Source organism: Anomaloglossus baeobatrachus, chromosome 2 (assembly GCF_048569485.1).
Source record: "Anomaloglossus baeobatrachus isolate aAnoBae1 chromosome 2, aAnoBae1.hap1, whole genome shotgun sequence".
In the NCBI taxonomy this organism is placed as follows: Eukaryota; Metazoa; Chordata; class Amphibia; order Anura; family Aromobatidae; genus Anomaloglossus; species Anomaloglossus baeobatrachus.
In genome coordinates, this window is record NC_134354.1 from 534406348 (window position 1) to 534431091 (window position 24744).

The 24744-nt window shown below is 50.4% G+C and overlaps 1 protein-coding gene across 5 annotated transcripts in view; it reads right to left on the reverse strand.

Moving 5' to 3' along the window:
• The window catches only part of HERC2 (HECT and RLD domain containing E3 ubiquitin protein ligase 2), a 415490-nt gene that overhangs the window by 125229 nt on the left and 265517 nt on the right, over nt 1-24744 (reverse strand). For all 5 annotated transcript variants that reach the window (XM_075336618.1, XM_075336619.1, XM_075336616.1 and 2 more), the window contains exons 59-65: nt 22426-22569; nt 22248-22338; nt 21926-22103; nt 9800-9881; nt 8239-8410; nt 6919-7063; nt 6615-6840 (exon numbers count right to left, since the gene is read on the reverse strand). In XM_075336618.1, the coding sequence (XP_075192733.1) occupies nt 6615-6840; nt 6919-7063; nt 8239-8410; nt 9800-9881; nt 21926-22103; nt 22248-22338; nt 22426-22569 (1038 nt within the window). The remainder of the gene's footprint in view (nt 1-6614; nt 6841-6918; nt 7064-8238; nt 8411-9799; nt 9882-21925; nt 22104-22247; nt 22339-22425; nt 22570-24744) is intronic.

Consider the following 24744-nt stretch of genomic DNA (forward strand, 5'->3'; position numbering starts at 1 on the left):
CAAAACCTGAGGATTGTGAACCACGGTTGGACAGCTGAAATAGTCTGCCTCGCAGTTTTTCACATCTAGGATGTGGGCTGCGGATACGGTGGACTAGGAGTCCCTTGTCCACTGAAGAATGTTGAGCCGCCAAGATTGCCAGGCGGCTGAGTGTCCCGCCCTGGAAGTTGATGTAGGAAAACGCTGTCACGTTGTCCGACTGGACTCGAATGTGCCTAGCCGCCAACAGATGGTGAAGGCTTAGAGAGCTAGAAATACAGCTCTGATTTCCAGCACATTGATCCAGAGGGCTGATTCGGAGGGAGTCCAAGCGCCCTGCACTCCACGGTGGAGATATACTGCTCCCAAGGCAGAAAGACCAGCATCCTGGTGAGGATCACCCGGGACGGGGCCAGGAAGGAGCGTCCCTGAGACAGAGTGGCCGAAGCCACCACTGAAACGAGCCCCTGGTCAGTGGCAAAGCCACCACCCCGTGGAAGGAGGGAGTTCGCGTGTACAGCGGAAAACATCCAGTCTCAGAGGACGCAGGAGAAACTGGGCAAGGAATCGCTTCCATTGACGCCACCGTCTGACCAGCACCTGTATTTGGTGTCTGATAGAACGACGTCGACCGCCAGCGGAGGGACTACTGATCGACTAAGAGCAGCTTCACAAGTGCCGACAGAGTCTCGAATTGCGTCCCTGAGAACCTCTGGTTCGAAGTCAGAGTGGACTTGGACAGAATGACAAGCCACCCGAATAGGTTAGAGTGGCGAGAGTGAGCGAAGCACTCTGCTAAGAGTCTGCACTGGATGAAGCCCCGAGAAGAAGGCCGTCCAGGGCAAAAGATCACTGCCAATCCCTAGGGGTGCAGGACCCTAATCACAGCTGCCCCAATGAGAATACTCGAGGGGCCGTGGCTAACCCCAAGGGAAGAGCCACGAATTGGACCACTCCGATTGCAAAACGTAGTCAACGCTGGTGTGAAACTGCGATTGACCCCTGCAGAAAGGCATCTCTGATGCCGATGGCTGCTAGGGAATCTCCTTGGGTTCTTGATTGATCCGGTGAAAAATACACGGAACAAGACCGAGACTCCATGTGAAAACGCCACACCTGACCATGCTTGAAAAGCTAAAGATCCAGGTCGGAAGGCACCGCCCTCTTCGGGGACTAGGAATAGATTTAAGCAAAAATCTCAGAACCGTTCCCAGTCAGGAACCGGTACAATTACTCCATTGGCCTGCAAGAAATGCCACGGCCTGTGAGAAGGCGGCGGCCTTGGAGCCGGGAGGAGTTGACAGAAAAAATCTGTTTGGCGGGTGGACAGAATTCCATCCTGTAGCCATGGGAGATATAATCCCGCCCCCACTGAACGGAGACGTGTTAGAACCATACGTCGCCAAGTGGAGAGAGCCTGCCACCGACCAAGGACGTTGTTGGCGTGGCTATATAGCTCGGAGGAAGCTGACTCAGTGGCAGCATCTCCTGCGGTCTTCTGAAGACGCAGCTTCGAGCCATTTGGTTCTATGAACCTAGGCCGAACTAGAGGACGATCAGATGGAGGAACGGAACCACCGAAACCTCAACTGATTCCTGCCCTGGACAGGTTCCCTGGTTTAGGTTTGTGGCAAGGAAGAACTCTCCCCGCCAAGAGCTTCCTTAATTTCATCCAGTTGGTTCCGAAGAGACTGATCCCACCAAAGGGGAGCCCAGCAAGGAACCTCTATAGAGGCATCTGCCTTCCATTTCCGAAGCCACAGGAGCCTGCGGATAGCGAGGAAAGTAGCCAAGACCACCGCCGTGCGGTGTCCAGCATGGCAGACCTGGCATAGGATGAAAAGACTGAAGTCTGGAAGTTCAGGCAACCGTTTTGGGCATAGAGTCCCTGTGAGGGAATGCATCTCCTCCAGAGAAGCAGAGAAGGTACAAAAAAACCGCACTGCTGTAAAGCTGAGGAGAAAGAAGCTCCTGCCGCCCCCATACCGACTTGGCCAAAAGGACAACCGGGCGGACCGCAAAACCTTAAGTGAGGAGCCATCAGGCACTGACATAACGGTCCGGGCTGAGCCACCTGAGGTGAATGAGCCCACTTCTTGACCACCATTGGTGGACAGGGGAAACACAGTCCTCAGAATCACGCTTCATGGGAAGCGACTGTCAGAGCGGACCCTGGGCTTGGTCACAGGGACCTGAAAACTGGAGTGGTTAAGGAACACACGTTGTGTTCTCCTAGGTAAGGTAACTCCGGTGGATTGAGGTCCAGTACAAAATTAATGTACCGTGGGATCCTTATAGAGGTGCCGTCAGCCACTGATACAACTATCCGGGCTGAAAGTCTAGACACCGGAGGGGCCACCCTTGGCGAATGAGTACACTCCTTGACCACCTCTGATGGGAGGGGGAAACAGGCAGCAGAACCCCGCTTTGGGGTCTGCAGGACAGGCTGTGGGCTTGGACGCAGCGGGCTGAAAACTGGAGTGGTTAAGGAACACACTCCTCGTCCTGTTAAAGGTATACTGATGGCTTTCTGCCAGCGGGGAATACTCCCCTGATACAGGCGGATGGAGGTCCAGTACAAGTATAATGGACGCAATCCAATCATTCGCATCTGCGTCACCTACGGACGGATCAATGTACATAAAGTAGCGTCCGAGCCCCTGGTAGAGACATCCTCCTCGTCCAGTGAGTCAGCTCGTAATCGGAGCTGCGGGACGGGGAGGACAGGGGACCCTGCGTCTCCCTGTCAGGAGGACGGGGTCTGAGCCCAGAAGGAGAGTCCTTTGTGAGTTTTGCTGAGCGAGCTGAAGCAGAAAACGCCCTGAGAAGGGAGCTGCATGCTCAGCAGATGCCGGGACAGCCGACCCCTGGAAATAGGATTCCCCCAGGGGTCAGCCACCGAAACCGGAGCAGCTGGAGGGACCACTAATGAGCCTCCAAGCTGAGGGGCCACAGTGGTTATGAGCTCGGTACAGCCGTACGAGACTACCTGCAGTGGATAATAAAAACAGCCTGCAGCCTCGCTCTGTGAGACATGCTGCAGAGGTGGGGGCTCTGCTAGACTGGCCCCCAGCATATATAAACAGATAAAACAAGCAGCTGCACAAACTGGAGGATGTGGCTGCCAAATCGTTTAAACAGACATGTCTGTGCCCTCTAGTCCCTCAGCCCAGGTCCCCACTTGTCACAATGTGGAATCTCTGTGCCTATGCAGGCACAGAGAACGCTGAGAAAATGGCGACCGGAGCGAGGAGAGGGGGCGGGGCCTACTCTGAGAGCGGCAAATGAGGTAGCCAGGGGAGGGAATCCTTCCTCAGTGAGGAGTGTCCCTTCCCTTGTGATGCGCAGCCGCTGGGCGGAGCCACACTGTCCCTCTGCCTGACTGACATGCAGAGACAGTGGAAACCGAAACTAGGCCTCAGGCGAAGCCGGGGCCTAGAGTAAAACATGCGGCCGGCGTGCAGGCACCATCGGCGCGGTTCTCCAGTGAAAACTGGAGAACCGTCCGGAAACGTTAACACCAAACATAAAACACACTCCCCCAATAAATAAACATAAAGGACCCCTGGAAAGACCACTTTCTGTGGTAATAACGTCTCATATACTTAGCTTGTGAGACGCAGGTTGCCAGGTTCCTGGGGGGTGATAGCTCCGTCCAGCAGGATCCTGCAAAAGGGCTGCGGATGGAGACCGGTCTCCTGCAAAGCAGTGAGAACCGTGTTGGCTCCCACTTCAAGCCAGAGCCCCAGCATGGGATGGTGAAGGAGCGCGGCATGAGAAGGCTCCAGCCTTAAAAAATCAACCTTAACAGCACCGCCGACACAGTGGGGTGAGAAGGGACATGCCGGGAGTCCAGCTGGACCCGCTTTTCTTCCAAATCTTTGATCCAGAAGGAAAAATCAAAAATCAAAATCAGAGAATGCATGTGTGTGTGATCCTCCTGAAACACAAAGCATTGAACTGGCTAGGACTGGCTGGCAGGGAATGTATATGCTAGGAGGGAGGAGCTACACGTTTTGAGTGAAGTACTTTGTGTGTCCTCCGGAGGCAGTAGCTATACACCCATGGTCTGGGTCTCCCATAGGAACGATAAAGAAAACCTGTAGTTCCAGGCTCCATTTACTTTATTGGAGGCATGTTTTTTGGAGAGTAACTGTAAAGACCGGGGTTAAATTTTCCTGTCAAAACAGTCTACGACATTCCCTGGGTCACATGAGGTGTCTGTGCAAAATTTTGTGATTGTAAATGAGACGGTGTGGATACACTTTTCGTTTCACTTTTTCCCCATTATGTAGATAGGGGCAAAATTGATTGGTAAATTGGAACGCGTGGGGTTAAAATTTCGCCTCACAACATAGCCTATGACGCTCTCGGAGTCCAGACGTGTGAGTGTGCAACATTTTGTGGCTGAAGCTGCGACGGTGCAGATGCCAATCCCGGAGACAGACAGACAGAGACACACACACACACACACACACACACACACACACACCTTTATATATTAGATTATGCCAGGTAGAAAATGTGTGCAGTCTCCATTTTGTAGAGCACTTCCTCTGTACAATGTAATGTAATACCTGTATGCATTGTGTGCTCTATACTTACAATTGTTATTTATGTTCTTTCAGTTTTACCACATTCATATACTCTTGCGCACCAAGTGCATTGTTAACCAATAAATAAGATTAGACTATAGAGCAATAGTCTGGTTTTTTTTTTGTTTGTTTTTTTTGAAACACAGAAGAAGGTTTATGCTTTATGTCAGATTGCACACTGTGCGAATGTGCACGAAGACCGAACAGTTCTTCTCATTCACTATGTCTCTTCCCTCATGTTCAGGGCATTGCAGGACCTTAGGTATCCATGGTTATGACCACTAGCAACTATCTGTGAGTAGATGTGTGGTCGTTACCATGGATACCCAAGGTCCTACAATGCCCAATACATGCCCTTAAGACAAAACTATCACTGATCTCGGGGAGACCAGCCAGAGAAAACACTGTCGGCAGCCAGCTAGGGCGCTCAAGACAGTGAAATCCTAGGTACATTGCCCCCTGGGAAATATGCAAATCAAAAAAGTTCGTGAAGCCTCTATTCGGAGTCTCAACACAGAAACCAGCCAGATATCCCTCCGGGAAGGACCCAGCCAAGGGGTGGCTCTTTTTAGGAGACCACCATAACCACCATATTAAGTGGCCCTTTTAGTCAATATCCAACTTTTTGACAAGTTTAAAGATATGACAAGGGAAATACCAAGGCCAGGTATCCATCCACAGACAGCTGTTTCGGGGTATTGCCCGTCATCAGTGTGGAGTAGGATTCTGGCCAGGTGGGAGCAATGCCTAGTAGACCAACAAGACAAAACAATCACTGATCTCGGGGAGACCAGCCAGAGAAAACACTGCCAGCAGCCAGCGAGGGTGCTCAAGACAGTGAAATCCTAGATACATTGCCCCCTGTGTTGAGACTCCTAACAGAGGCTCCACGGACTTTTTTGATTTGCAATACATGCCCTGACATAGTGAATCAGGAGAACTATACTATATTTTTAATTGGAGGAATTTATTATTATTATTATAACGACTATATATTGGGATGGGATTTGGAGATAGGAATACCCCTTTAAATTCAAATCTAAGAAGTACTTGATGTAAAAATTCCCATTCTACAAAATCAAAGGCTTTTGCTGCATCCATGAAGGCAACAGCCTTCCAGTCATGTGCAGAATGAAGCCGGGTGTACGCATCCGAGCTTCAGAGAGGTCTACTGTGCATTACTGGAAATACTGGGAATTTAGAAACCCAGTCACAGCGAACACAGGTACGCGCGTCACCACTGGTGATGCTGCATTGAACAGCATGTTAGTACACCCCTGTGGGCGTACTACTATGCTAAGAAGGCGGTTAGTCGGGGGATATAACACTCTTGGGACTAGTTCCCGCACTCATTAGCATAAAATAAAATATCTTTAGAAATACTTTTTCTAAAGATCTCTTTATCTATGTTAGTGTATACAGGAATAAGCAATATGCACACAGAACTGCTCATGGTTCTGGGTGCATGGTGGACCCGACCGGTTCACTTTAAAACATGTTCAAGCATATGCACTGCTGCTCCATTCAAACTCTATGGGATTGTATAGACTTTGAATAAAGCAGTGGGCATGTTCAATTATTAAGCCATTTAATCCTTCTAATGACTGATTGGTAGGTCCCAATGTGGAGACCCCGAAAGATCACCTTATGACCTATCTTTTGGACTGGTAATAAATTGTGATTCTGGCACAATGAAATGTATTACACAGTATAAAGTAAAACATGGAAAAGACAGCGTACAAGAGATCTTTAAATTGCTCACTTCTATCACACTCAAAAAGACAGCTTAATAGTTATGGAAGAGCATGTAAAGGTGTGGACATTGCACTATATTACCTTTTTAAGTAAACATATACACAGCTTGCATGTATCACATATTAAAAGAGAAAAAAACATGAGAAATAACTATCATCATCCTAAAAGTACAGGTAAATGCCATTAAAAAAATGATTCTTTAGTAACCAATTATGCATCTCGGATTACGAGTTTTTAGCAGTTTTTTTCATTTGTTTACTAGTACAAACACGAAAATGTGATTACCAAGGTAGGAGGCTCCTAAGGGGTCTCGAGCTGTTTGAAAGAGGACAGGCTCATGAACAGAAGGTGTCGCCACATCCACTGTTGTCCAGGCCACACTATGAGATGACCCGCAAGCCACACGGGTAATTTTCTGTCCTTCCAGACCATGGACAAGGGTAGGCTTTCTGTTGACTGTTGTTGTTCCATTACCTTGCTGTCCATGATCATTATCCCCCCATGCATATACCTGCAAACATACAGCTTACAATCAACGCATCTTCCCGAAAGAATAAACAGTCACAACAGATCACTTTGAGATACTTACCTGTCCGCTGTCAGTAACTGCAAGACAATGAAGTGCTCCAACAGCAACATGAACTATTTTCTTTCCCCTGAGGCCTTCAACAACTTGTGGTTTCCTCACGTGGACATCAGTGCCATGACCCAGCCGAAAATAGTCTCCTTTCCCCCTGAAATATTAGGCAACAATCAATTTTTTTTGCACTCATGACCTGCCCAATAGTAGGTGCGTAACGAAGGTAAACAATTTACGCCCATGATTATAAGTGAACGTCCAACTTTGTACATGTAACCAATGTTAGGATCTGTTCACAACAGTATTCAGAGCCTCAATCAGGGCATCTATCAATTAGGGTAACACAGGAATATGTGAAAATTAAGGACCCCATAAACTCAATGGTCACACTACTTAAAGGGGTTGTCTGTGCAAAAGAAAAAGTTCTCCAATAGCTTGCAGCTGTGAAAAAATAAAAAAATATAAAAAAAAACAGAAAAATGAAAAAAACAAAACTAAGTGACAGTTGCCTATAAATACCGACATTGATCCAACACAGGCGACATTGTGGTCTGCGCTTACAATGGAAGAGAAGATGCTACCATTCCACCAGAAGCAGGACTGCTGGTGCCTGTGATTGGCTGCAGCGGTTAAGTGACATCAGCAATGTTGCAAGCCACTGGTGAACTTTTTTCATTATACCATGAAAACCCCTTTGTGATTTTTCACGTTCAACAGCACAATTGGCCTTTTGCTTTGCAGGGATATATAACACAGTCCCAGTCACTTGAATGAAACAGTGTTATTTACGCATGCACAGCAGTGTACCTGGCAGACTGTGGGAGAGACGATTGTAGGTTCATTTTAGAGATGAGTCTTTCACATTTTTTCATATTTTTTATTGCACCGCTGGAGTGGTGCTTTAAATGTAAGTCCCCTAACCCACATCTTATACTCACCTTCCAGAATCTTCATCTTTTTCCAGCATCGCTCCGGACGGTGTCCTGTGTTTTGTGACCTGCCGGCAGCTCCAGTGTTTCATGGAGCGCACTGGATGTCACAAATCAATACAACTCTATGAGAGCCTCCTTCTGGCTCTGATAGATTTGCATTGAGCGCTTGTCATGTAACTTATGACTTCCGGACAGCCAGATGGCGCCGCAGGACTCTAATAGAGCCAAGAAAACAACTGAGCCGCTGGAAGGTGAGCATATGACAGAGGCACATGGCTTACATTTACAGAACTACTCCATTGCTGGAAAAAAAAACAAACACTGGAGTGGTGCTTGAGGCGAACCACACACACAAAAGGAAAAAAATTCACAATCAGAATCTGTATTTGTCAATTACCATGTCCACACAACACCAGATTTTGTTAATGCCAATGAAAATTGAGCTCCACATTCTATCTGGCATACTCCTTGACCATTGAGCCTTTCAATGTTTTGAGGGACATTACACCCTTCGCTTCCTCCACGTCCTAGTTTCCCAAAATCTCCATCGCCCCAAGAGAAGACGAGTCCTGAAAAAAGCAGCACATTATGAACCTTAAGTGAGAAAAAGCACTATACAACTAGCAGAAACGTCATCCTGAACAAATCTGGGGCCCAAAATGAAAATGGGCCATTTGATGCTTACACCATGTTAATTAAGCTAAAGTCCGTTTTCTCTTTGTTTTGTTTTTTTTCATTGATAGTACCCTTTTAGTCACTTTTTCCATATGTCTTACATAAGTGTCCTAATGAATATATAGTTCGCGAATACCCTACCTCTTAGTGACTGTGTTTACCAAACTCCTTTAATTTTTCCTGACTAAATTCGGATTCTAATTTCTGTCTGAACTCATTTTTAGAAGTTCAGCCTTCAAAACTGCAACTAACCATTGTCCTGAGAGACACATAGAACGCATATATTATACCATATACTTCTCACCAAACATACCATAATAAAAGTGTAAAATCTAGGACATAAATATTGATTTTAATATTTTGCAATGCAAAGATTTGATCACACACGCTCTCACCTCCAATTACCTTCAGGTTTACACATACCAATAATTTCAGGTAATTTTCAGAACAAGCTATCATATAAGTGCACAATAGAAATAACATTATTTGTGACTATATAGGATTTGTATTCTGGATTTCTCACCAGATTTTACGAATTATCAGTACTATCTGACCTAGTGGTTGGAGACAAGCTGCTATGATGCCTTCCATAGACCGTACACAGAGACCTGAGCTTTCCTGCTGTTCCTTCCTGTGTAGCACATGTTCAGAAGCAGCATGGAAGACAATATACAGCAGTATGGAGGGAAAAGCAGCAGCTTAGAATCCAGCACTGTAATGAGAATAGTTGTTTGAAGCTAGGTGTAAATTTCCCCTTTTCTATACTGACAGTCCAGATTGCTTTGACCAACACTGATATGAGCGTTTTTTGTGTTTTGTTTCGTTTTTTTAGTAGTTGGCAAGTTCAGTTGGCAGAAGGAGTGGCTCAAACATGGAGAGGGAAACAGATTTCTCCCATGAGATTATATCATAGAGTAGGGAGGATCAATTTGCAGGACTCCGGTCTATCGGCCAAGACAGTAATCTGTAACCGCTGGATGAGAGGCCTACGAATCTCCTTACTTCCCTGTTCTTTTGATTAGCTGGACTGGCTTGACAGTCATTGCAGTACGACACAAAGTCTCACGAAAACATGGCTAATCAAAAGAAGAGTCGGTGATGCTGAGCGGTAAGGAGATTCACCAGCCTACCATCAAGCATTCACAGATTACTGACCTAACCATGCACCAGAGGCCTGTAAATCAATTCTCCCATCTTTAAATCAAACGTTTCTTATATTCTCCTGTACTTTTGATTTCTGCAAAATTTGCTGAAACTAAGTGACCGATTAAATATGAACATACCTTCATCCGACAGAGCCAGCGTCTGTGCATCTCGACTTCCACATGCAACCTGTATGACTCTATGGCCCAGGAGAACCTTTACCTGAAAAGTGATCATAAGAGTGTTGAGAAACCAGAGCCTAAAGCCAGGGGAAGCAGGGCACTATACAATGAGGCGAGTAGGAAAATGGCAAAAGATGATGAAGAGCAGCATTATGCAAGGTGATAAAAAAGGGAACTGTGAGCAATGACAAGGTGGTGGAGGAAATGATGAGCAAAAACAAACACAAAATTGAATCCTACTTGAACATAAAAAAAAAAATTGTATTTGATGCATATTTTTGTATTTCCCACACAGATTCAACAAAGTTGCGGCTGCCATTTTCCTAAGCCATAAGGGGACATCAAAATATTTAAAAAAAGAGAATTTTGTTTACTTACCGTAAATTCTTTTTCTTATAGTTCCGTATTGGGAGACCCAGACCATGGGTGTTTAGCTTCAACCTCCGGAGGACACACAAAGTACTACACTTAAAAGTGTAGCTCCTCCCCCTGAGCTTATACACCCCCTGGTGAGCAGACCCAGCCAGTTTAGTGCAAAAGCTGAAGGAGAATAGCCACCCACAAGTAGAACAGAGCAAAAGCCGGAACAACCGGAGACTCTGTCCATGACAACAGCCGGTGATAACACGCAGAACAAGAAAATTGCCAACAGGCAACAGGGAGGGTGCTGGGTCTCCCAATACGGAACTATAAGAAAAAGAATTTACGGTAAGTAAACAAAATTCTCTTTTTCTTTATCGTTCCTTTGGGAGACCCAGACCATGGGACGTTCCAAAGCAGTCCCTGGGTGGGAAAAAAACCGAAAAAAAGTAAGAAGTAGGCAGAACCTAACTTCACAAATGGGCGACAGACGCCTGAAGGATGCGTCTGCCCAAGCTCGCATCTGCCGAAGCATGAGCATGCACTTGGTAGTGCTTCGAAAAGGAATGCAGGCTAGTCCAAGTGGCAGCCTGACAGACTTGTTGAGCCGTAGCCTGGTGCCTGAAAGCCCAAGAGACACCAACAGCTCTGGTCGAATGTGCCTTGATCCCCGGCGGGGGAGGCACCTGAGAACTCTGGTAGGCGTCCGAAATGGTCGATCTAATCCAACGGGCTAAGGTCGGCTTAGAAGCAGAGAGGCCCTTGCGCCGACCTGTGGTTAGCACAAAAAGAGAAGTGCACCGCCTAAGAGCAGCGGTGCGAGACACATAGATCCAGAGCGCACGCACCAGATCCAGAGTATGCAGCGCTTTTTCAAAGCGATGAACAGGAGCCGGACAAAGGGAAGGTAGGGTAATGTCCTGGTTAAGGTGGAAAGGAGAGACCACCTTAGGAAGAAAGTCCGGAGTCGGACGGAGAACCACCTTGTCCTGATGAAAAACTAAAGAAGGGAATTTTGTTTACTTACCGTAAATTCCTTTTCTTCTAGCTCCAATTGGGAGACCCAGACAATTGGGTGTATAGGCTATGCCTCCGGAGGCCGCACAAAGTATTACACTTAAAAGTGTTAAGCCCCTCCCCTTCTGCCTATACACCCCCCGTGCTCCCACGGGCTCCTCAGTTTTGGTGCAAAAGCAAGAAGGAGGAAAAAGAATTAAAAACTGGTTTAAAGTAACTTCAATCCGAAGGAATATCGGAGAACTGAAACCATTCAACATGAACAACATGTGTACACAAAAAAACAGGGGCGGGCGCTGGGTCTCCCAATTGGAGCTAGAAGAAAAGGAATTTACGGTAAGTAAACAAAATTCCCTTCTTCTTTGTCGCTCCATTGGGAGACCCAGACAATTGGGACGTCCAAAAGCAGTCCCTGGGTGGGTAAAATAATACCTTGTAAGAGAGCCGTAAAACGGCCTCTTCCTACAGGTGGGCAACCGCCGCCTGAAGGACTCGTCTACCTAGGCTGGCATCCGCCGAAGCATAGGTATGCACCTGATAGTGTTTCGTGAAAGTGTGCAGGCTCGACCAGGTAGCCGCCTGACACACCTGCTGAGCCGTAGCCTGGTGCCTCAAAGCCCAGGACGCGCCCACGGCTCTGGTAGAATGGGCCTTCAGCCCTGAGGGAACCGGAAGCCCAGCCGAACAGTAGGCTTCGAGGATTGGCTCCTTGATCCACCGAGCCAAGGTTGATTTGGAAGCCTGTGACCCTTTACGCTGGCCAGCGACAAGGACAAAGAGTGCATCCGAGCGGCGCAGGGGCGCCGTACGAGAAATGTAGAGTCTGAGTGCTCTCACCAGATCTAACAAGTGCAAATCCTTTTCACATTGGTGAACTGGATGAGGACAAAAAGAAGGTAAGGAGATATCCTGATTGAGATGAAAGGGGGATACCACCTTAGGGAGAAATTCCGGAACCGGACGCAGAACCACCTTGTCCTGGTGAAAAACCAGGAAAGGGGCTTTGCATGACAGCGCTGCTAGCTCAGACACTCTCCGAAGTGAAGTGACTGCTACTAGAAAAACCACTTTCTGCGAAAGGCGTGAGAGAGAAATATCTCTCATTGGCTCGAATGGTGGTTTCTGAAGAACCAGCAGCACCCTGTTCAGATCCCAGGGTTCTAACGGCCGCTTGTAAGGAGGAACGATGTGACAAACCCCCTGCAGGAACGTGCATACCTGTGGAAGTCTGGCTAGGCGCTTCTGGAAAAACACAGAGAGCGCTGAGACTTGTCCCTTAAGGGAGCCGAGCGACAAACCCTTTTCCAGTCCAGATTGAAGGAAGGACAGAAAAGTGGGCAAGGCAAAAGGCCAGGGAGAAAAACCCTGAGCAGAGCACCACGACAGGAAAATTTTCCACGTCCTGTGGTAGATCTTGGCGGACGTTGGTTTCCTAGCCTGTCTCATAGTGGCAATGACGTCTTGAGATAACCCTGAAGACGCTAGGATCCAGGACTCAATGGCCACACAGTCAGGTTGAGGGCCGCAGAATTCAGATGGAAAAACGGCCCTTGAGACAGCAAGTCTGGTCGGTCTGGTAGTGCCCACGGTTGGCCGACCGTGAGATGCCACAGAACCGGGTACCACGACCGCCTCGGCCAGTCTGGAGCGACGAGGATGACGCGGCGGCAGTCGGCCCTGATCTTGCGTAACACTCTGGGCAACAGTGCCAGCGGAGGAAACACATAAGGGAGCTGAAACTGCGACCAATCCTGAACTAAGGCGTCTGCCGCCAGAGCTCTGGGATCTTGAGACCGTGCCATGAACACCGGTACCTTGTTGTTGTGCCGGGACGCCATGAGGTCGACGTCCGGCACCCCCCAGCGGCAACAGATCTCCTGAAACACGTCTGGGTGAAGGGACCATTCCCCTGCGTCCATGCCCTGGCGACTGAGATAGTCTGCTTCCCAGTTTTCCACGCCTGGAATGTGAACTGCAGAGATGGTGGAGGCCGTGGCTTCCACCCACATCAAAATCCGCCGGACTTCCTGGAAGGCTTGCCGACTGCGTGTGCCGCCTTGGTGATTGATGTATGCCACCGCTGTGGAATTGTCCGACTGAATTCTGATCTGCTTGCCTTCCAGCCACTGCTGGAACGCCTTCAGGGCAAGATACACTGCCCGTATTTCCAGAACATTGATCTGAAGCGAGGACTCTTGCTGGGTCCACGTACCCTGAGCCCTGTGGTGGAGAAAAACCGCTCCCCACCCTGACAGACTCGCGTCCGTCGTGACCACCTCCCAGGATGGGGGTAGGAAGGATTTCCCCTTCGATAATGAAGTGGGAAGAAGCCACCACCGAAGGGAAGCTTTGGTCGCCTGAGAGAGGGAGACGTTCCTGTCGAGGGACGTCGGCTTCCTGTCCCATTTGCGTAGGATGTCCCATTGAAGTGGACGCAGGTGAAACTGCGCGAACGGAACTGCCTCCATTGCTGCCACCATCTTCCCCAGGAAGTGCATTAGGCGCCTCAAGGGGTGTGACTGGCCTTGAAGGAGAGATTGTACCCCTGTCTGTAGTGACCGCTGCTTGATCAGTGGAAGCTTCACTATCGCTGAGAGGGTATGAAACTCCATGCCAAGATATGTCAGCGATTGGGCCGGTGTCAGATTTGACTTTGGAAAATTGATGATCCACCCGAAACTCTGGAGAGTCTCTAGGGTAGCGTCGAGGCTGTGTTGGCATGCCTCTAGAGAGGGTGCCTTGATCAGGAGATCGTCCAAGTAAGGGATCACCGAGTGACCCTGAGAGTGGAGGACCGCTACTACAGTAGCCATAACCTTGGTGAAAACCCGTGGGGCTGTTGCCAGGCCGAACGGCAGTGCCACGAACTGCAGGTGTTCGTTTTCTATGGCGAAGCGCAAGAAGCGCTGGTGCTCTGGAGCAATCGGTACGTGGAGATATGCATCCTTGATATCGATCGATGCAAGGAAATCTCCTTGGGACATTGAGGCGATGACGGAGCGGAGGGATTCCATCCGGAACCGCCTGGTCTTTACGTGTTTGTTGAGAAGTTTCAGGTCCAGGACAGGACGGAAAGACCCGTCCTTCTTTGGGACCACAAACAAGTTGGAGTAAAAACCGTGACCCTGTTGCTGAATAGGAACAGGGACCACCACTCCTTCTGCCTCTTCATAGATGGATTTCAACCAGAGCTCCATCTGCCTGTCAGTGGCATCTTTGAGTGAAGCCCCGTCTTCCACTGCAAGTATGGATCTAGCTGCCAGTCTGGAGATTGGAGGATCCACTTTGGGACACTGAGCCCAACTTTTGACCACGTCAGGGGGAAAGGGATAACGTGTATCTTTAAGGCGCTTAGAAAAACGCTTATCTGGACAAGCATGGTGATTCTGGACTGCCTCTCTGAAATCAGAGTGGTCCAGAAACATACTCGGTGTACGCTTGGGAAACCTGAAACGGAATTTCTCCTGCTGTGAAGCTGACTCCTCCACCGGAGGAGCTGAGGGAGAAATATCCAACATACGATTGATGGACGCAATAAGGTCGTTCACTATGGCGTCCCCGTCCGGAGTATCAAGATTGAGAGCGGCCTCAGGATCAGAATCCTGATCAGCTGTGTCCGCATCATCAACTAGAGATTCCCCCCGCTGAGACCCTGAACAATATGAGGATGTCAAGGGAATTGTCAAGCGAGCTCGCTTAGTCGGTCTGGGGCCGGGGTCTGTGTCAGAACCCTCAGCCTGGGATCCATGAGACACCCCAGGAGGACATTGTTGGTCCAACTGAGGTGGGCCAGGGGACAAAGATTCAACAGAGTCCCTGTGCTGAGATACCGGCCTGGACTGCAAGGCTTCTAGTATCTTAGCCATAGTCTCAGAGAGTTTTGCAAACTCTGTCCCCGTCACCTGAACAGTGTCAGCAGGTGGCTCCCCCTGGGCCCCCCTTAGCAGAGGCTCTAGCTGAGTAAGTGCCACAGGGGCCGAACAGTGCACACAATGAGGGTCAGTGGAACCTGCCGGTAGCGGGGTCATACATGCGGCGCAGGCAGCATAATAAGCCTGTGTTTTGGCACCCCTGCCTTTCGTGGGCGCCATGCTATTATCTTCCCTGAGTAACACAATAGGGTATATAGCCAGAAATCAACTGTGCACCATACAGTGTAAAACATATATACCATAAACATATAATGTTACACTACTGCACAATGGGGCTAGCACCACAGGTGCTGCTTACCACCCGCTTAAAGCGGTTGTGAGGCCACCAGAGTCCCTGCCTGAGTCTCCCAGACTTTGTCCCCCTCTGTAGCGTCCAAGGAGCTGACAGGAATGGCTGCCGGCGTCCTGAGGAGAGGTGGGAGCCGTGGGCGTTGGCTCAGAAAGTGCGGGAGCTGGTGCCTGCACTGTGCACAGTGAGGGGAGTGGAGTATGCAAAGCATGCTCCAGCCCTCAGTGCTGCTCGTTCTGTGCAGCGTCCCGCCCTTCCCCTGCCTGTCAGGGCTGTGGGCGGGAGGAAAGGAAACTAGGCCGCAAAAAGCCGGGGACTCTAGTAATAAACGCGGCCGCCGTAAAAGCACGGCCGGCGCGAAAGTCCCCGGCGCACTACAAGTCCCAGCCGCGCCGCAGTGTTTCCCTGGCAGCGGCGGTTAGTGCGGCAGTCCCTATACATAAACACACTCAGCAGCGCTGAGTGTGTAATGGCACATATTAACCCGGTCAGCGCCGCGGTCCCCGGTGCACTAGCACACCCAGCAATGCTGGAGTGTTGCTGTGCGCGGTCCCCACGGGGACACAGAGTACCTCCAAGTAGCAGGGCCATGTCCCTGAACGATACCCGGCTCCTATCCAGCAGTCTCCCAGGAGTTGTGGATGAAGCACGGTCTCAGTGCCTGGAGACCGATAGGATCCCACTTCACCAGAGCCCTGAGGGGGATGGGGAAGGAAAGCAGCATGTGGGCTCCAGCCTCCGTACCCGCAATGGATACCTCAACCTTAACTACACCGCCGACAAGAGTGGGGTGAGAAGGGAGCATGCTGGGGGCCCTATATGGGCCCACTTTTCTTCCATCCGATATAGTCAGCAGCTGCTGCTGACCAATCTGTGGAGCTGTGCGTGCGTGTCTGACCTCCTTCGCGCAAAGCAAAAAACTGAGGAGCCCGTGGGAGCACGGGGGGTGTATAGGCAGAAGGGGAGGGGCTTAACACTTTTGAGTGTAATACTTTGTGCGGCCTCCGGAGGCATAGCCTATACACCCAATTGTCTGGGTCTCCCAATGGAGCGACAAAGAAAAAGGTGACTCCGAAGAGAGCGCGGCCAAATCAGAGACTCTCCTGAGGGAAGTTATGGCCACCAGAAAAGCCACTTTCTGTGAAAGACGATGCAAAGAGACCTCCCCAAGAGGCTCAAAGGGGGGTTTCTGCAAAACCGTGAGAACTAAATTAAGGTCCCAGGGATCCAAGGGCCGCCGGTAAGGCGGAATGATGTGAGACGCGCCTTGCATGAAGGTGCGAACCTGAGCCAGCCGAGCGAGACGCCGCTGGAACAGAACTGACAGAGCTGAGACTTGTCCCTTGAGAGAGTTGAGGGATAGTCCTAGCTGCAGACCGGACTGTAGAAAAGACAGAAGGGTCGGCAAGGAGAATGGCCAAGGAGGATGGTCAGTAGAGCGACACCAGGACAGGAAAATTTTCCAAGTCCTGTGATAGATCTTAGCGGAGGACGACTTACGGGCCCGAGTCATAGTGGAGATGACTTCAGGAGGGATACCAGAAGCCGTCAAGATCCAGGACTCAAGAGCCACGCCGTCAATTTGAGAGCCGCAGAATTTAGCCGGAAAAACAGACCTTGTGAGAGTAGGTCTGGACGGTACGGGAGATGCCACGGCATCTCTACGGACAGATGGAGCAGGTCTGGATACCAAGCTCGCCTGGGCCAGTCCGGTGCAATGAGGATGACTCGACAGCCCTCCATTCTGATCTTGCGCAGAACTCTGGGCAAGAGAGCTAGAGGGGGAAACACGTAGGACAGACGAAACTGGGACCAGTCTTGAACCAGTGCGTCCGCGGCGAATGCCTGAGGGTCGTGGGAGCGAGCCACGTAAACGGGAACCTTGTTGTTGTGACGGGATGCCATTAGGTCCACGTCCGGAGTGCCCCATTTGCGGCAGATTGACTGAAACACTGCCGGGTGCAGGGACCACTAGCCACCGTCCACGGTTTGACGGCTGAGATAATCTGCCTCCCAGTTTTCCACGCGTGGGATGTGGACTGCGGATATGGTGGACTTGGAGTCCTCCGCCTATTGAAGGATGCGTTGTACTTCCAACATTGCCAGGCGGCTGCGTGTCCCGCCTTGGTGATTGATGTAGGCAACCGCTGTCGCGTTGTCTGACTGGACTCGAATGTGCCTGCCCGCCAACAGGTGGTGAAAAGCTAGGAGAGCTAGAAGCACGGCTCTGGTTTCCAGCACATTGATTGAAAGGGCTGACTCGGACGGAGTCCAAGTGCCCTGCGCTCTGTGGTGGAGATATACCGCTCCCCAGCCGGATAGACTGGCATCCGTGGTGAGAATCACCCAGGACGGGGCCAGGAAGGAGCGCCCCTGGGACAGGGAGAGAGGCCGAAGCCACCACTGAAGAGAGCTCCTGGTTTGTGGCGACAGAGCTACTAACCTGTGTAAGGAGGAAGGCAGCTTGTCCCAAAAGCGGAGAATATCCAGCTGCAGGGGGCGCAGATGGAACTGGGCAAAGGGAACAGCCTCCATGGACGCCACCATTTGACCCAGCACCTGCATCAGACGCCTGAGGGTATAACGGCGGGGCCTCAGCAGAGAACGCACCGCTAGCTGGAGGGACTGCTGTTTGACTAAGGGCAACTTCACAAGTGCCGTCAAGGTCTCGAACTGCATCCCTAGGTACGTGAGACTCTGGGTCGGAGTCAGAGTGGATTTGGGCAGATTGACCAGCCACCCGCATTGAGCTAGAGTGGAGAGAGTGAGCGAGACAGTCTGCGCTGACAGTCTGCGCTGGATGAAGCCTTGACTAGAAGGTCGTCCAGGTAAGGAATCACTGCCAACCCCTGGAGGTGCAGAACTGCAATCACTGCTGCCATGACCTTGGTGAATACCCGAGGGGCCGTGGTCAACCCGAAGGGAAGAGACACGAATTGGAAATGATCTTCTCCTACTGCAAAACATAGCCAACGCTGGTGTGACACTGCAATTGGCACATGCAGATAGGCATCTCTGATGTCGATGGATGCCAGGAAATCCCCTTGGGACATAGAGGCAATGACTGATCGCAGAGACTCCATGCGAAAGCGCCGCACCTGAACATGCTTGTTGAGAAGCTTCAGATCTAGGATGGGCCGGAAGGTACCGTCCTTTTTGGGAACTAGGAAGAGATTTGAGTAGAAACCTCTGAACCGTTCCCAGGCGGGAACCGGTACAATTACTCCATTGGCCTGCAAGGCTGCCACGGCCTGTGAGAAGGCGGCGGCCTTGGAGCAGGGGGGAGTTGAGAGAAAAAATCTGTTTGGCGGACTGGAAGAGAATTCTATCCTGTAGCCGTGGGAGATGATAACTCTCACCCACTGATCGGAGACGTGTTGAAACCAAGCGTCGCCAAAGTGGGAGAGCCTGCCACCGACTAAGGACGTTGCTGGAGCGGGCAGATAGTCACGAGGAGGCTGCCTTAGTGGCAGCAGCTCCTGCGGTCTTCTGTGGACGCGCTTTTGGGCGCCAGTTGGATTTCTGGTCCTTGGCTGAGTTAGCGGACGAGGCCGAGGGCTTGGAGGACGACTAGTTGGAGGAACGAAAGGAGCGAAACCTCGACTGATTCCTACCCTGGGCAGGTTACCTGGCTTTAGTTTGAGGCATGGAAGTACTCTTCCCGCCAGTAGCTTCCTTAATAATTTCATCCAGCTGTTCTCCGAACAGCCGGGACCCAGCAAAAGGGAGCCCAGCAAGGTACTTCTTTGAAGAAGCATCTGCCTTCCACTCTCGAAGCCACAAGATTCTGCGGATAGCGAGGGAATTAGCCGAAGCCACCGCAGTGCGGTGAGAAGCCTCCAGCATGGCAGACATGGCATAGGATGAAAAGGCCGAAGCTTGGGAAGTTAAGGCATCCATTTCGGGCATAGATTCCCTGGTGAGGGAATGCATCTCCTCTAGAGAAGCAGAGATGGCCTTGAGAGCCCACACTGCTGCAAAAGTCGGAGAAAACGCGGCCCCCGCCGCTTCATACACGGATTTGGCCAGAAGGTCAATCTGGCGGTCAGTGGAATCCTTAATGGAAGTGCCATCAGCCACCGACACAACGGTCCGGGCTGCGAGCCTAGACACCGGAGGGTCTACCTTTGGGGACTGAGCCCACTCCTTGACCACCTCAGGTGGAAAGGGAAAACGGTCATCAGAACCACGCTTTGGGAAGCGCTTGTCAGGACAGGCCCTGGGCTTGGTCACAGCGGCCTGAAAACTGGAGTGGTTAAAGAACACACTCTTTGCTCTCTTAGGCAAGGTAAACTGGTGCTTTTCTGCCAGAGAGGGTTGCTCCTCTGATACTGGCGGATTGAGATCCAGTACAGAATTAATAGAAGCAATCAAGTCACTAAGATCTGAGTCACTTTCGGACAGATCAATGGGGTACATGGAGTTAGTCTCCGAGCTCCCTGTAAAGGCATCTTCCTCATCCTGCGAGTCAGCTCTGGAATCAGAGCCACGGGAGGAGGAGGGAGAGGGAACCCTGCGTCTCTTCTTAGGAGGACGAGGTCTTGGCCCTGATGATGAATCCTCTGTGAGCTCCGGTCCTGAGGGACCCCTAGCAGCAGAGGCACCCTGTGAAGGGGGCTGATGCATATTCATCAACGTACTGGACAGAAGTCCCATGGACTCAGCAAAAGACTGGGAGATAGACCTAGAAAAGGATTCTACCCAAGCCGGGGGTTCAGCCACAGGAGCAGGAGCAGCTTGAGACCACTGGGGGTGAGACTCCAGGCTGTGGCACCGCCAAGTTAGAGCAGACATCACAATGTGGATAGGTGCTCGGTTCAGGCAGCAGGAGCTTACATGCAGCGCATACAGCATAAAGCTTTGGGGCCTTGCTCCTCGTGTGAGACATGCTGCTGGAGTGGGGGCTCTGCCAGAGAATGAACCCCAGAGAGTATATGCAGAGGTCTACAACCGGAGACCGGTTGTGGCTTACCAGACCGCTGGAGTGGTGTTGTGTGCCCTCCAGATCCCGAAGCCCGGACCCCCAAGCACAGCACCTCAGCAGGGATGCTGCAGACCAGCGCTGCAATGACTGATCGCAGAGAGAACGCTGAGAAAATGGCCGCCGGAGTGAAGAGAGGGGGCGGGACTTGCTTGAGGTGCGGGATCTGGAGGGCCATAGAGACCTACAGGGGAGGGGACACACACTGCAGTGGGGAGTGTCCGTCCCCTGTACAGAACAGCCGCCGGGAGGAGCCGAGCCTGTCCCTCTGCATGAGTGACATGCGAGGGCAGTGAAACAGAAACTAGGCCTCCGGCGAAGCCGAAGCCTAAATTTGAGCGGCGCGGCTGACGCGCAGGCACCATCGGCGCGGTTCTCAGGCGACAGCTAGAGAACCCGCCGGAGATGTCAGTAAACACAATAAGCACACACTCCCCCAACAATAAAGTACAGGGACCCCGAAATATAAACGTCTCAGGAACTTAGCTGCTGAGACGCAGGGCCAGGTCCCTGGGGATGAGTGCTCCGGTCCAGCAGGGTCCTGAAGGGCTGCGGATGGAGACCGGTCTCCTGCCAAGCATGGAGACCGTGCTGGCTCCCACTTCAAGCCAGAGCCCAGGAGGGATGGTGAAGGAGCACGGCATGTAAGGCTCCAGCGTAGGAAATCAACCTTACAACACCGCCGACACAGTGGGGTGAGAAGGGACATGCCGGGGGTCCAGACGTGGACCCGCACTCTTCAATCTCGTTCCAAAAGGAAAAAATCATATGAGAATGCATGTGTGGATGTATGTGTGGATGTATGCCTCCTGAACACAAAGCGATAAACTGGCTGGGTCTGCTCACCAGGGGGTGTATAAGCTCAGGGGGAGGAGCTACACTTTTAAGTGTAGTACTTTGTGTGTCCTCCGGAGGTAGAAGCTAAACACCCATGGTCTGGGTCTCCCAAAGGAACGATAAAGAAAATAAATACTCCTAAGCACCTTCTCGCTCTGCTCTCTGGCCCTCTACTTGTCTACGGAAATCCCGAGCCTCTTCACACTAGGCTGGAACATCCGCCTCTGATGAAGCCCAGTGAGCTTCAGAGCAAGCGCTTATTATGACGTTGTGATCTTACGCACGCTTAAGTAGAACCATCCTGGCCCTCGTCAAAGTCAGGAATCCAGGCCTTATGTGAAGGGGCCTGGGATTTCAGAGGAATTGGTGGGGGTAAGAAGATGCGACCGGACAAGATGGGGGACTGTGAGATGCATAAAAGGGTTTTTGGTTATTACACTCTAGGGTCTCCCCAGATCACAGAGCATAATAAGGGACATTCAATTTGGGAAGAATAACTCCTCTGCAAATTGAATTTCCCCTGAACCACTCATTTCTAGGAGGAAGAGTGATGGTATCAGAGATCATATAATTTTTACTACACCAGTCAGGTATTCCCATGATAACTATTACTAGTGTGATTATAAAACATAACAGAAAAGTCGATAATGCAAATAAACTAATCTTACCATTTTAGGTTTCAGCTGAGTGGTATTATCACCATGCCCCAGTCGGCCATATTCCCCCAAACCCCATGTATACAGCTCCCCACTAGATGTAATGGCAGCACTATGGGAACTGCCACAGGCGATGTCACGAATGCGCTTGCTCTTCAGAGCTTCTATTAGTCTGGGCTTATCACAGTTCCTAAGTAAAACATATAAAATGTGTGTAAATTATAATACTGCAATGTGACTCCATACAACACTAGCAGAATTTAGCGCAGTCTTTAATTTATTAATTATTAAAGTTTATCATTTTTAATATGTGAACACAAACAATAAAACTCACATTCTGCTGAAGTGTCCGAGCTTGCCATCATCGCCTTCCCCCCACGAGAAAATTTTGCCATCCACTGTTAGAGCCATGGCATGTCTTCCACCTAAATAGAGGAATTCCAGTCAATGTCAAAACTTAGAAATGCATAACATTACACTCTACAAAGATGGAAATAAAGGGAGTGACAAACCTGAATGAACAGCGACTTTCTTCACTACATAGTTGCTGAGCGCAGTCATTTGTCGGGGTATAGGTACTGTCCCACTGGAAATGCCTAAACCCAATCTTCCATTAGTAGCCTCGCCACATGCGTACACCTTCCCCTCCACAGTCACTACACATAGGGGTGAAGATGAGCAGCAGTAAACATCGGGGATCCGTTTCATGATACAAGCTCATATTAGAAATAGAACAAACTGATAAAGACAAATCCAACATGATAGGAGGGTTCATTCACAGGTGCCAACCGGTGGCACTAAACAACCGCCAATCAGCAGCTTGTTAGTTGATAGTCAGCTATTTAATGGTCTGTTTACACAAGCCACACGTAATGATCTGTAAACTATCATTCAGTCCACATGGGTTGTCATTGTTTTTGGAAGCACGATTTCTGTCAATACAGGACGATAAACTACCGAGAATGATGAACTTTTGTGCAGCACAAAAAAGAGAATTTTGTTTACTTACCGTAAATTCTTTTTCTTATAGTTCCGTATTGGGAGACCCAGACAATGGGTGTATAGCTTCTGCCTCCAGAGGACACACAAAGTACTACACCTTTAAAGTGTAGCTCCTCCCTCTGAGCTTATACACCCCCTGGAGAACCAGATCTAGCCAGTTTAGTGCAAAAGCTGAAGGAGAATAGCCACCCACAAGTAAAAACACAGCAGGAACCGGAACAATCGGAGACTCTGTCCACGACAACAGCCGGTGATAACACGCGGAACAAGAAACTGCCAACAGGCAACAGGGAGGGTGCTGGGTCTCCCAATACGGAACTATAACAAAAAGAATTTACGGTAAGTAAACAAAATTCTCTTTTTCTTTATCGTTCCTATGGGAGACCCAGACAATGGGACGTCTCAAAGCAGTCCATGGGTGGGAATAAACATAAAAACTAAGAAGTAGGCGGAGCCTAACTTCACAAATGGGCGACAGCCGCCTGAAGGATGCGTCTGCCCAAGCTCGCATCTGCCGACGCATGAGCATGCACTTGGTAGTGCTCTGAAAAGGTATGCAGGCTAGTCCAAGTGGCAGCCTGACAGACTTGCTGAGCCGTAGCCTGGTGCCTGAAAGCCCAAGAGGCACCGACAGCTCTGGTCGAGTGTGCCTTGATCCCCGGCGGGGGAGGCACCTGAGAACACTGGTAGGCATCCGAAATGGTCGACCTAATCCAACGGGCTAAGGTCGGCTTAGAAGCAGAGAGGCCCTTACGCCAAACTGTGGTTAGCACAAAAAGAGAGGTGCACCGCCTAAGAGCAGCGGTGCGAGACACATAGATCCGGAGAGCACGCACCAGATCCAGAGTATGCAACGCTTTTTCAAAGTGATGAACAGGAGCCGGACAAAAGGAAGGTAGGGTAATGTCCTGGTTAAGGTGGAAAGGAGAGACCACCTTAGGAAGAAAATCCGGAGTCGGACGGAGAACCACCCTGTCTTGATGAAAAACCAAAAAAGGTGACTCCGAAGAGAGCGCAGCCAAATCAGAGACTCTCCTGAGGGAAGTTATGGCCACTAGAAAGACCACTTTCTGTGAAAGACGAAACAAAGAAACCTCCCTAAGAGGCTCAAAGGGGGATTTCTGCAAAACCGTGAGCCAACCAAATTGAGGTCCCAGGGATCCAAGGGCCGCCGGTAAGGCGGAATGATGTGAGACGCGCCCTTCAAGAAGGTGCGGACCTGAGCCAGCCTGGCGATACGCCGCTGGAACAGTACTGACAGAGCTGAGACTTGTCCCTTGAGAGAGTTGAGGGACAGTCCCAGCTGCAGACCGGACTGTAGAAAGGACAGAAGGGTCGGCAAGGAAAAAGGCCAAGGAGAATGGCCGGAAGAGCGACACCAGGACAGGAAAATTTTTCAAGTCCTGTGATAGATCTTGGCAGAGGAAGACTTACGGGCCCGAGTCATAGTGGAGATGACTTCAGGAGGAATACCAGAAGTCGTCAAGATCCAGGACTCAAGAGCCACGCCGTCAATCTGAGAGCCGCAGAATTCTGGCGGAAAAACGGACCTTGTGAGAGAAGGTCTGGACGGTCCGGAAGATGCCACGGCACCTCTACGGACAGATGGAGCAGGTCTGGGTACCAAGCTCGCTGGGCCAGTCCGGAGCAATGAGGATGACTCGACGGCCCTCCATTCTGATCTTGCGCAGAACTCTGGGCAAGAGAGCTAGAGGGGGAAACACGTAGGACAGACGAAACTGGGACCAGTCTTGAACCAGAGCGTCCGCGGCGAATGCCTGAGGATCGTGGGAGCGAGCCACGTAAACCGGAACCTTGTTGTTGTGACG